Source organism: Schistocerca piceifrons, chromosome 2 (genome assembly GCF_021461385.2).
Source record: "Schistocerca piceifrons isolate TAMUIC-IGC-003096 chromosome 2, iqSchPice1.1, whole genome shotgun sequence".
NCBI lineage: Eukaryota > Metazoa > Arthropoda > Insecta > Orthoptera > Acrididae > Schistocerca > Schistocerca piceifrons.
This window is the reverse complement of record NC_060139.1, coordinates 857,109,550-857,123,712: the sequence shown is the minus strand read 5'-3', so window position 1 is coordinate 857,123,712 and position 14,163 is coordinate 857,109,550. Positions and strand designations below refer to the sequence as shown.

Genomic DNA, 14,163 nt, shown 5'->3' with positions numbered 1-14,163 from the left:
TATCTCTGCTATCGCAAATACTGACACATTTTACAATCACATAATAAATACAGAAAAAATTCCTATCCTAAATACAGAGAAATATTACAACAAAAAAATATAAGGAGAATAACAAATGTCTTTTACACCACATTCAGTAATATTTTTTGTTCAATAATTACGATATATACAACTTGCCTAGAGCGGCGTATATGGTACAAATAAACTCTTGTTTAATAATGTGAGTTTGCCAGGGAACGTTACACACTGCAAACCATCTTCACAAGTCTAGGAGTGATGACCATTTTCAGTCAATATATCTTTACCTGTCTCACGTATGTGAAATAAAATCATGAAACATTCATCAACTGTAGTGTCGTCCACAATTCTAACACATGCAATAAGGAAAACAAAGACAACTCAAGCTGTCAGCTTTCCGTGACATGGGACAATTTTCCAACAGTAGCTATTAAAATGCTCAAACAATTAAATACTAAAATGCAGTACTCAGAATTCTGAATGTTCGTGGAAAAATGTTGCAAAATCTACACCAAAAACCACAGTACAGTTGAAATGAGTTCCTTGACAGTGAAACAGCAAACTTGGCTGCCTAAACAATGCACTATTTTATGAAATGAAGTGAACATGTACTTGTTAAAAAGTTCTCACTCTATATGTCATTAAGTGGTATGCTATATTTATATAGATTTGTTTTTGTATTATTATGTGTACTTGTGCTAACTCGTTCTTTCATTATAAAGCTTGTGTAATCTTAACCTTGTAACACAGACACATTCTGTCCGGTCTTGGCTGGCGAACGGTGTAGCTATGGTAATAAATGGTAATACCTACTGCACTGTATGGGTATGCTACTCTTTAATAACAGAGTAATGTTGGAAATCAAGGAGGTCCCTTCACACTCTGCCTTTTCATCTTAAAAATACAAGAAAGTTAATAATACCCATTAGCACAGTAAAAAAGTTAAAAAAATAGTAGAATTAAGACCTGTTTCCACAGGCAAGGAAAAATTGCACATTCATCACCCCTTGCCCCACCTCTCAGTATTGGCCAGACAACTTGCCTCTGGAATACTCTACTAGCTCGCTGTCATGCCAGTCTGAAAAGTAAGAAACTATTTGCCTTACTAGCCTCACACATCTTCCTCTATTGCCATCCAAGAGCTTGAACGACTGCTGCTAGGTAGATCTGCTGTCATTTTGATTTCATCCCTCTGACAGCACACAAATCAATCGTTTGTCTGTGTATGGAATAGCATAATACGAAAAATATGAGATTTGTCTTCAGCTAAGTAAATAAATACTTTCTAAAGTGGCGAAATGTTCTTAAGCCTTGGGATAGGAACCTCATTCTAGCATTCAGTAAACAATTAAAATCATTTATTATCATTAAAGGAAGACGGCAACACTACGTATTCCAGAAGTGTTGTAACTGAGTGTATGGGCTTACAGAAGTACACATTATTGCAGAAATGTCAAATTTGTAAAGCTATTTTGATTCTTGTATAATGATAATATGTTTTTCTTTAGACATTGAAAACAGATGTTACACTGGAATGGAAACAGTAAATGTGTTTATGCCATCTGAGACTTAAAAATATCCCATGTCAACAAATGGTGCAATCATGACCGGTTTTGCACAATAGTACAAAGGTTAGGTAAAACATTATGTCAGAAAAGTTCAAGGATGTAAACAGCAGCCAGAATTTCACATAAAATTTAGATTTATGCTGTTGGCAGTGTAGTAAATAAGTTACATGTATTGGCAGGTACCCTATGGCTCCTGCCACGTATCGTGTCTCGGCCTCCATAATAAGCTATTACATGTATCTTCAAGAGTCAAATTTCTATTGGTTGTACTCAGTCTTTCTTTGTGCCTCCTGTTTGTCGTTCTATAATCAAATACATTTTTTGGTATTCTTTCTTGTCCCATTCTCATTATGTATTCAAACCGAAAAAGTTGTATGTGTTCTATTTCATATATTGTGCTATCTTTCTTTTGTATTATTTTCCACACATTTTCATTTGATATATGTTTCATAAGGGTTTCCATGGCTTTGATCTCCTTGTGGTTCTTCTTCCCAGTTAACCAGCATTCCAAATGATAGATAATAATTAGCTCAATAATGGCTTTATATATATTAAGTTTGATTCTTTATCCGATTCTTGTGGACCTTCCCAAGCTCAATTTGTTTCTCAAGTCATCTTCACATGTTAAACATTTATTATTTATCCTGTCTAGGTATTTTTATATTTTACAATTATCTATGGTTCATTGTCTGATATTTCAAGAAGTACGCACTGCCTTCACATGATTAAGTATTCCATCTTCTTTGTGTTAAACTTCACTCACCATTTGATACATTCTTCTATTTATTTTCTCACCATCTAGTCATCAACTAATAAAAGTGTATACACACTGCAGTATTCTAATTGAATTCCAGTCTGTAATGCGGCTTGTAGATAGGTTTTGAATAGTGTTGGAGATATACAACACCCTTGTTTCAATCCTTTATTTATTTTAAACGATTTAGAGATGATAGATCCTACCCTTCTTGTTCTGTGCACATCTTTATATATGTTATATATACTTCTTATACCGAGTATGTCTCCCAAATATCGTCAGGTGTATTTTACTTGATGTTTTGGAACATATTTACAATTTAGCAATGTGTAGCTGGAGCCAGCCACAAGAAGTATTGCTCATCACATCTTTAATACCCAGTGTCAATAGAAAACATCTTTTTGTTCCCCATTATGAACAGAATTATTTTTACAACGGTATTTTACATGCTCTTTCGATAGACCAGTTCCAAATTAGTCTTATGCGATATTTGTTTTAGTCGTGTGTTAACAGGGACAGTAAAACACAAAGAATGCCCCCTATTCCAGCAGTATCAGAGCACCGCTGCTTCATTACGATAGCAGTCAACACTGTCCAGGGCATAGCTGTCGCTACCGGACTACTGGTTGCTCTTCACATTTTACTATCCCTGTTAATACATATCGATAAAACAAATATCCCACTAGACTAATTTGGGAGAATTGTATCGAATAGGTACTTAAAATTCCTCTTTAATTATCATTTTGTTTGTAGTGAGGAACAAACAAGCACTTTCCATCGACACTGGGCATCGCATGAAAGACATGATAAGATTCCTAGGAGGGACACCTATTATATTACGGGTAACTGTCATATAGTTTCAGTGCTTCAAACAGCTTTTTTAGTGGGCCGCTGTTATATGCTTTTTCAAGATCTACAAACACTAAATGTTTTTCAAGATTTTTCAGCTCTTTTTCTATCAACTGACTTAGGGAGAATATGTTATAAATACATGATCTGCCTGCTCTAGATTCACTGTGCTGTTTGATGTCTGTAATATTTCTGCTGCGATTCAGTTTCGCAAAATCCATCCATACAACTTTCCTAACGAGCTGGTTACACTGATGCTTCTATAATTATTACAGTGTTTTCAGTTTCCTTTTTTGTAAAAGGAATTTATATTAAAATCTTCTGGTGTCGCTACACCATTCCTCATCAGTTTATTAAAGAAGCATACCAGCATTTCCTAGAAAATACTGGTCATATTTTGTTAACTCCATAGCTTTGTCTCCCAGTCCTGTGGATTTCTTATGTTTTGCCCATCTGACAATCTTTTCTGCTTCGTTCTGTACCACTGGTTATCTCCACATTTCAACTGGTATACTCAGAGTACTCTTTTCTGTTCATACTCGCTTCCTTTTTGTAACAGTAGCGTTTTTACTCTAGCTGCACTAATGTGTTTTATTGTTTTCCAGGCATCTCTTACATTGGTAGTTCTCAAATACCTATAGATCTCCTCATACTTTTTTGTCCGAAATCACATGTTTTGGTCTTGATATTTCTTTTTCAATGTCTCTGTTGTATCATGCACAGCACATCCTTTCTTCACTGTCTCTATGTTTAACCACTTCTGGTATAGCTATTTATTTTCTTTCGCCATTTTCTCAATTGCCTTTGTCCACTACTCCAAATTCATATTCTTAGAACTATGCTTTATCCATAGAGCTCTTGTGATGCGAATTCATTGATTTACGTAATATTATTTAATAAGTAGGCTTATCTTTTTGTGTATCCGAATTTCACAGAATCTTGTTGTAAACTTTCCAAATTACTTCTGGTTGCTTCAGCTATTTTACTTTCTCTTCATTATTACAATGAATGTTGATATTATTATGTTTTACTATAGCTGTTGCTCTGACTACAGGGTGTTACAAAAAGGTAGGGCCAAACTTTCAGGAAACATTCCTCACACACAAAGAATGAAAATATGTTATGCGGACATGTGTTCGGAAACGCTTACTTTCCATGTTAGAGCTCATTTTATTACTTCTATTCAAATCACATTAATCATGGAATGGAAACACACAGCAACAGAACGTACCAGCATGACTTCAAACATTTTGTTACAGGAAACGTTCAAAGTTTCCTCCGTTAGCGAGAATACATGCATCCACCCTCCATCGCATGGAATCCCCGATGCGCTGATGCAGCCCTGGAGAATGGCGTATTGTATCACACCAGTCCACAATAAGAGCATGAAGAGTCTCTACATTTGGTACCGGGGTTGCGTAGACAAGAGCTTTCAAATGCCCCCATAAATGAAAGTCAAGAGGGTTGAGGCCAGGAGAGCGTGGAGGCCATGGAATTGGTCCGCCTCTACCAATCCATCAGTCACCGAATCTGTTGTTGAGAAGCGTACGAACACTTCGACTGAAATGTGCAGGAGCTCCATCGTGCATGAACCACATGTTGTGTTGTACTTGTAAAGGCACATGTTCTAGCAGTACAGGTAGAGTATCCCGTATGAAATCATGATAACGTTCTCCATTGAGCGTAGGTGGAAGAACATGGGACCCAATCAAGACATCACCAACAATGCCTGCCCAAACGTTCACAGAAAATCTGTGTTGATGACGTGATTGCACAATAGCGGATTCTCGTCAACCCACACATGTTGATTGTGAAAATTTACAATTTGATCACGTTGGAATGAAGCCTCATCCGTAAAGAGAACATTTGCACTGAAATGATGATTGACACACTGTTGGATGAACCATTCGCAGAAGTGTACCCTTGGAGGCCAATCAGCTGCTGATAGTGCCTGCACACGCAGTACATGGTACGGAAACAACTGGTTCTCCCGTAGCACTCTCCATACAGTGACGTGGTCAACGTTACCTTGTACAGCAGCAACTGCTCTGACGCTGACATTAGGGTTATCGTCAACTGCACGAAGAATTGCCTCGTCCATTGCAGTTATCTTCGTCGTTCTAGGTCTTCCTCGGTCGCGAGTCATAGGCTAGAATGTTCCTTGCTCCCTAAGACGCCGATCAATTGCTTCGAACGTCTTCCTGTCGGGACACCTTCGTTCTGGAAATCTGTCTCGATACAAACGTACCGCGCCACGGCTATTGCCCCATGCTAATCCATACATCAAATGGGCATCTGCCAACTCCGCATTTGTAAACATTGCACTGACTGCAAAACCACGTTTGTGATGAACACTAGCCTGTTGATGCTACGTACTGATGTGCTTGATGCTAGTTCTGTAGAGCAATGAGTCGCATGTCAACACAAGCACCGAAGTCAACATGACCTTCCTTCAATTGGGCCAACTGGCGGTGAATCGAGGAAGTACAGTACATACTGACGAAACTAAAATGAGCTCTAACATGGAAATTAAGCGTTTCCGGACACATGTCCACATAACATCTTTTCTTTATTTGTGTGTGAGGAATGTTTCCTGAAAGTTTGGCCGTACCTTTTTGTAACACCCTGTATATAATGGTCTGATCCACATTCTGCACATCTCCATATTTGAGCTGATAAACTGTCTCAGTGCACTCCTCTCTGTTCTTACTCAGTAGCTTTTTGTAACTCTCCTTTCATTCCGATACACAAATTATTGGGACAATAGACGACTTGTGTCTTTAATTCTGAATTTTTCAGTTGCATCATATAGTGTATTAAGTATCTTAAATGCATTGCAAGTTTCACCCAGATATACGATGACGGAAAAAAAACGCAACACCAAGAAGAAATTGTGCGATATGAACGAAACTTGGTAGGTGTGTTTCTACATACAAAAGATGATGTCTATTCACATTTCGTATCAGTAGCAAGAGAATGGCGCCAGTAGGGCCGCTATGGTGATGCAAATCAGGTTTGCTTTAATACACACTGTAACGGTCGTGAGCCTAGTATGCCGCTGATGTTCTAGACTGCAACAGCCCAGTAAGTCGGCAATCGCATTGCCTGTCGGAACTCCATGGCATGGATTATGACCAAACCAAAGTCCTGACACAGACTTCCAAATACTGGGACTGTGTCATCAAAGAAGCCATAGAGATTAGAGTAAGGGAGCCACAACTAAATCGTGGCAGCAGTTACATCCTTAGCAAGACGTGGGAACCCGTGATCACCTGGATTAAGAAGAAAAAGGATATTTCCCAGAGTCTACCGACTTTGGGGGAGGAGGGAAGAATAACGAGAGCAGTGCAGGCAAACCCTCCTGAACGAGAAGACCTAGGACGCAGTGTCCAGATGGCGGGAGAACGGATCCTGCACCTGGACGGCATGCGAGGTGCAGACCGCACCGTCTTATAGCAAGCACCTGACGGAGGAGCGGGAGGGGTATTGTCCTATATACACATGGCGCCGGCCCACCGCCGGTCAGTACATCAGCGCACCTGATGATGGCAATGTGGTCGATTGCCAAAATATTGTGTCCTATGCACACTCATACCAGGCTGTTCATCCGAGATTTATTTCATTATAAAATACGCCAGGAGAAATTGAAGATTCACATCAGATTAAGAGTGGACATAAAGCAAAGAATAATAGTGGGAATGAGAGAATGAAATGCATCTATTCCCTCAGGGAGACACTCAGCTCAAATCAAAATCAGCGAATACTAAGATGAGAATGTATAATACAGTGATATGCCCAGCAATCATGTATGGTTCAGGAACATGACAAAATGAGAAAAGGAAAAACTATTAATATTTGAAAGAAGAGTAGTGAGGAAAATATGGGGACTAATCACAGATAAAGGAGAATAGAGAAGGAGGAGGAATGAGGAAATCTATCTCTTAATGCAACAATCAACAATACTACAGAAGCTGAAGAGCAAAGGGATGGACGACCTGGCTAAGAACATGGCAGCCCTGGAGATTGAAGACCCCTGGAGGAACCAAGCACAATACAGAAGGGATGGAAGCAGTTTGTGGACGCAGTGTACCGTCTGCAGGGCCTATGCTTGCTGGGGTATGTGTGTAGGTATGCAAGTATTTGTGTATTTTTTTGTGAGGAAAGTAATTTAATGCCCTGTTTCCTTTCATGTCTTCCTACAACCTCTTACTTTTATCTTCCCTGTCCGGTCATTAAAGTCTCCCATCAGATACATCTCCTTCTGTGTATTGATGTCACCTAGAACGATCGTAAAATCTTTATAAAAGGCATCTTTGATTATGTTATCTGTGTCGTCAGTCAGTGCATACAAGCCAACTATTACTATCTTGCACTCATTCTTCTTCTAGTTCTAAGGATATAATTTGCTAACCTGCTTCTTGCCATTTCTTTATGCTACCCTTCAGTTTATGACGTACTACGATTGATACTTCTGTCTTTACTCTTTCAATTTTACTAACTCCACTATAAAAATCGATATACTGACCATCTCTTTTACTTCTTGTACTCTTCATCTTTCTCTCTGTTAGAACACCAGTGCCTATTTCCACTCTTTCCAATTCATCTAAAACCTCTTTTCTCTTTGGTTTAAAACCCTGTACGTTCCAAGCTGCGCAGTTAATTGACATTTTCTTATGCCAGGACAGTTTATCCAAAATTTCATCCTGTTTCCGAAGCTTACTGCTGAGATTTTAACTGAGATTAATATTTTTTTCCAAGTGATGAGTTACTAGTTCGCCGTCTGGGCACTGCGTTCTAGGTCTTATTCCCTAGCCCAACACGTTAACTCCCAAACTAGAGGATCAGAATTTTCTGCAGGTGTTTATTCCCTTAGCCGGTATGTCAAAGTTTTAAGACACTGGAAACTCGCCTTTCACCATCCTCCATCTGCTGCACAACGCTCACCCATTGTATGTCATGCATTGCCTGGAGGACACGAGGAGGTCGTGGAATTAGAGCTCGTTGCCAGAACTGATAATTCAGTAACTTAACGCAGGCTGCGATGTCATCTTGCATACGTATACATTGTAAGTTAAAGTTACAGAGCAAGAAATAGAGCTCAAATAGTACTCAAAAGTAGTTTTACTCATTCATTTCCTTTTCAGAAAATACCTCGTCCTTCGCCGATAGGATTTTTATTAACGTGTTTTTACGTCCCTAAATGATTTGTATGACATATGCATTTCCGTAACTAAGATTTGGCGCAATGTTTGCTTTTAGTCAACGTTTCTGTAAGCTCTTGAGATGAAATGGAAATGAGGGTTTGGCGTCATTGGCCGGGAGGTGAAATTGCACCACTATATTTATGCCTCTACTGCTTATTTCATTTGACGCCATCTTCAATACAGTGCTAGTACAGAATCAGATCGCTCGTATGGAAACATTTACTGTCCTGGAAGCAGAGTCGACTTCTGTGCAGGCTGCGCAACAAGGGTAATGGTGACAGGATGCATGTGCAAGTTTTTGTTGTTTGTGGAAGGGCGACCTAACCAGTGCTTGTCAACTGAAGATGCAACGAAAAGTTTACACATCGCTGGTTTGCTCAGTAGTTGCGATCATGATTGTACGTGTTGTTGTTGAATGTTGATGTGTAAATATTAATGCAAGGGAAGTAGTTGTTGTTTTGGCTGATAAATGTAAAGAGGTAAGTGTTCTCATTACATTATATGTGTTTCAGTTTCTATTTAAGGGACATTAGCAAAATAATAATTTTTTAACTAGAATTGAGAGCTCGAGGCTTTTAATACCGTTGTCTTAAATGTGTGTAATTGCGACGATAAACCTAGAATGTAAGCTGTAAGCCAAAAATAAGCTACAGTTTTACTTATTTAGGCTTCGTTTGGCCATTGATATGAAGATTGTCACGTACGAAGTTTTGATCTCATTGAATGTTTTTAAGAAACCGTCTCAGAAGTTCGTTAACATTTTCTTTTGCCAGGACAGTGTACCAAAAATTCCGTCCTGCTACCAAGGCTTAGTACTGAGATTTTTAGCAGAGATTAACTTTTTTCCAAGTGATGACTTACTAGCCAAACACCTTAACCCCCAATCTAGAGGATCAGAATTTTCTGCACGATCTCGGAATTAAATTTATGATAAGCTGTGATGATTTGACCAGAGACGTATAAGTTGCGTTAATGACGTTTGTAAAAGAAAGTCTCGATCCCAATGTACTCTTGTGATATTTTGTTTTCTTCAGTACAAACCGTAGTTATTTTTTATTTTTTTGTATATTTCTTACGCAGTTCTCATCGTGCTCACATTGTACAATTGTGTAGCTCGTAAGAAACACAGTCTATGTACCTATGCCTTGGTAATTGTATGTGGCAAATTTTCTATAGTACAAAAACTTACCCCGGCTTTTCTGTAAGATTATCAGTAAGTCTAATTTTGCTGTGTTATCTCCATTTGCAGTGTCACTTGTTCTAGAATAATATTTCAAACTGAATTCTGCCCATTCCATGTTATATCAACCAATAACTAGGATTTGTAACCCTCCATTACAGATTTTCACAAAACTTTCCACATTTGCCTTGGATTCGTAACATTTACAGAGTAATTATGTTTTGATAATTTTGCTCTTTGAGAATGTCCATGGTAAGTGAAACTTCTCAAGAGACATACTCATAACTCAGGTCTTTATGAAGCTTTTTGATTTATAACTTTTCTCAGAAGTTAAGAGAGACTTATAGTGAAAAAGAAAAAAAAAAAAAAAAAGCTATTACTTAGGCAGTAAAGCAGTTACAAAAACCAGTAATGTGTGTCACTTTCCCATTTATGGAAAAATTACAAGGCTGAAGATATTGCTCCAACATGCAGGGCATCTAGTTTTGCTCTCAAACAATTCCTAAGATTGTTCTCTCTCTGATAAAATAAAAATAAAGGTGAGTTTCACATGAATAGACACACAAATAAACTGGAGATCTAAATCATTTTTGCTGTGATGAAAAAAAGGATAATTCTCTGTTAGTTCATTCATGCCTGACACCCAATGCCTTAGATTTAGGGATATCAAATTAACATATTTGAATAGCAAATAAATGAACTTTAAGTGTCAGTAATTTATTTCATTTGAATAAGTCATTAATTTTTGAGGTATTATAATAGACTAAATCCTATTTATCTGTGCAGCTAACCACCTGCTCACAGTGATATGGAAGTGTTCCTTATATGCCTGTGATAGCTTGCTTTTAACCTGTACAGGTGTGAAAACATTGCAAAATCGTGCAATGTTCAATATCAGTGACGTGCAACACTTAGTCCATTTGGCCTCGGTTTATGTTTGTCTGTCTGTGAGGCAGGTCATATTTGTTTGCAGTGCAGTTAGAATTCATTTTCCATCGTAGCCTAGTTACCGGCAAGCTTAATTAATATTCCAGCAATGACAGATTGTTTTAATACATGATGCTGAAAACTGCAGCTTTGTAATTCACAATGAAATACAAAGTTACCACTGGACAAGAAGCAGCTGAACAGTCCATTCTGTTTGAGTGATTAAGAGGAAAATAAACCGGTAATAGTAAATCACTGCTTTATAAGTAATGATATGGATCATGCTGTAGGATTTTTAAATGGTGCTCAGAAGGAAAGGGTTGCCGAAATGATACCCATGAGTCAAGAAACTGCTTTATTTCACTGATGGATGTGCTACTTAATATATATATATAAAAAAAAAAGCACTCTGTCTTCAGGCCACAAGTGGCCCACCGGGACCATCCGACCGTCGTATCCTCCTCAGATGAGGATGCGGATAGGAGGGGTGTGTGGTCAGCACATCAGCACACCGCTCTCCCGGTCGTTGTGATGGTTTTCTTTGACCGGAGCCGCTACTATTCGGTCGAGTAGCTCCTCAATTGGCATCACGAGGCTGAGTGCACCCCAAAAAATGGCAACAGCGCATGGCGGCTGGATGGTCATCCATCCAAGTGCCGACCACGCCCGACAGCGCTTAACTTCGGAGATCTCGCGGGAACCGGTGTATCCACTGCGGCACGGCCGTTGCCTAAATATACAATTAGAAAAAGCCTTAATAACTTGAGTGAACACAAAATTGATTTTTCTGTTGACATTGATTATTCCTTTTTAGCTGGTAGCCGTGGCAAATCTCTGTGTGATTGAGTAGGAGGAACTGTAAAAGATATATTGAGAAAAGCTAGACTTCATCTAGGGGATATTGTACAAACAACAACTGAATCTGGTGTTCACAATTTCTGCAAGACTGATATTGACAAATTGCCCCCTCCCCCACCTTCTTAGAGAAAATCAATGTAGATTTTCTACACAAGAACCTTGAGATGAGGTTTTTGACAACTCATATAGTACCTGGTACCTTAAATTTTCACAATTACAAACACTTTCCCGTGATTGATTAGATATTAGAATAATAACTTGTTCTTAAAATCTTGGTTACCTCGTTGAATGAAAATGTCCCGCAATGGACATGCACTCATCCTCAACTAAACTGTTTTGTAGCAGCTTTATATGATGACAGGTGGTATTTTGCCCTCGTCAAGAATGTGATCAAGAAGGATATCCTGGACTGCTTTTTGCTCTCTCGCGTGGACCAGCAATGGCTTGAGAAGAAAGACTTGTTTTATACCTTAGGAAAACATTTTATGTAGTGTTGTTATACTTGATTGAACCACATTTATAATACTGTATTATTTTAATGGGAACAATATGAAGGTAACAGAATCTAATTTGTCATTCTAGATTAAAAATAGAGATACTACTAAAAGTTTTATTTCAGAATTCTAAGCATCTTCACTGATGAACACGTACATTTTAAATTTAAACATTTATCTGCCTAGAAAACTCGAAGACCTAACACTCTAAATGTGCTGAGAACCAAAGGAAATGTTTTTTTTTTTTTTTGAGATTAAAAAAAAAAAAAAAAAACAGTATTGTATGACTTATGAAATTAGCACACACAATCTATTGTGTTAATACATTTATTAACATCCAAGAATTATAAACTCTACTTCAAGTCTAGAGAAAATTGCATTGAATTGTCCAGAAAAAGAAAATTAAAAACTTGAGAGCAGAAGGTGTCTTACACATTACCTTTTTCAGACTAAATGGGCTAAGTCCAACAGAGCTATCAAGCTGTAATGGTTGACAAAATGTAGCCTACCTAAATATGAGAGGTGTAAACAGTATGCAACTAGTGAGGTGATTTTAATTTGTGCAGCAAAACTGATGTGTAGCTTTGTTGTGGACGACTTTATCAGCAGCAGCCTGGGATTCATAAACTCCTTTTCTATCATTTTGAATGTCTTTGAATGGTAAAGAAGGGCATGCTGCAGTAATTACATTTCATAAACCTTCTTGCAGTTTTCTATTAGGGCAAAATTTCTATCACGAGATAGGAAACTGTGGCCTGAAACCAGATACTTATGCACAATGAACATGTACGTATATGTAAGTACACAGCTTTTGTTATGATGTCACTTCAAATCACAAGATTCCTTTTGTTACCAGTTACATTGACAGCATTTTTAGTGCAATTCAGGACATGGAACAGACATGATGCTATGTTGTTAGCTCCACGAGACCCATCATCCTCATGCCACAAACACATTATTGCCTCACTGTTGTCATGAGTATGAACACAGAAATTGTAACATGAAAGGTGGTGTAAGTAGAACATATCCGGGCCTGTAAGAGTTGGAACAATGTGGTCAATAGCCTACTTGTTGCAGATCGATTGCTAATGTACACATGTTACTTCCAGGCATAGTCAAAGACATCACATCATCATTCTCCATGTTAGACATTCCACTTTCTGCCTTCCTGTGATGCAGTTCTAGTGCTTTCTGAGCTTTTCTGTTCTCTGGTGAGTATCCTTTCCCCTCAATGTGGAACGAGTCACATGTCTTACAATTGGTCTCTGTAAATTTGACTTTAAATGCTTTGTATAAGCGACTAATATTAAGATCACAGCTGAGGTATTTTTTAGAAGACTTCCTTCTTCTATAATGAGTCTCCTTTCTTGGAACTGACAGTATATGTTACTTTATTAGTGGATATCACTATATTTGCAGCTATATGCACCACATCTGTTATCAGGGTACGACACTTGATCCATCTTCAGTTTATTGGTTAACGTTGCAATCCTCTTTGAAACACAAAATATGTCCATGAATGTTTTACAGCCTACTCTGGAATGTTCACCTTTTCTATCAGGAGCCATATACACTACACTTGATAGACGACAGCTGTTCTCAGACAAATTTGTATTTGTCTCGTGATTGAGAATGTTGAAGTGGTGCAATGTATCTATGAACAATTACATGCAACAAACATAATGCTGACTTTGAAAATGTGTAAGGTTGTTGGAAAAATAAAAGTGTGGTCAAGACCTAAGAAAAGTTATCAGAAGTGCTTCCAAATGGCTACATCGTCTCACAGCATTTTCATGCAAATTGCAGCATTATTTGAGGTGTTATTGGTCTGCTCAGCTGTAGTTCTGGAATTTTTTAGTAACAAGAAGTAGGTGCTAAGAATTTGAGGGTGTTTTTTCATGAAATCACAAATTATCTGTTTTCATAACAGTTAGAAATGCAATGCTAATAGATCTCTCAAGGGGCTTGAATATATTACACACCTGCTGTGGATTTGTAGACACTTTTGCTACTTTAATTTTTAAGTCAAGCACTTGTGCTTGCTAAATTTTCTGTGATGGGTTAATATATTTGTTACAGATTAATTGGCAAAGCTGACGGAGGGAAATATGGCCCCAGTTCCTCTGGAGGGCCATCAGACCCCTGTGGCCAACAATGTGCCCCAGGAAGCATCCCGAGGGGGCTCCATATCCTTGGGAATCCTTATCGATTTCATCATACAGAGGACTTACCATGAGCTCACAGTTTTGGCTGAGCTGTAAGTGTGTAGTTTATAGGTTATATGACTGGGAGTACTCCTTGAACAATAAGA

At 38.2% G+C, this 14,163-nt stretch overlaps 1 protein-coding gene across 1 annotated transcript in view; it reads left to right on the top strand.

The window, feature by feature from the left end:
• The first annotated feature begins 8,719 nt into the window (after positions 1-8,719).
• Positions 8,720-14,163, top strand: part of LOC124776432 (mediator of RNA polymerase II transcription subunit 14) — a 180,921-nt gene continuing 175,477 nt past the window's right edge. Inside the window, 2 exon segments of the mRNA XM_047251426.1 lie at positions 8,720-8,872; positions 13,932-14,109. Coding sequence (XP_047107382.1) covers positions 13,961-14,109 — 149 coding nt within the window. The 5' untranslated portion in view covers positions 8,720-8,872; positions 13,932-13,960.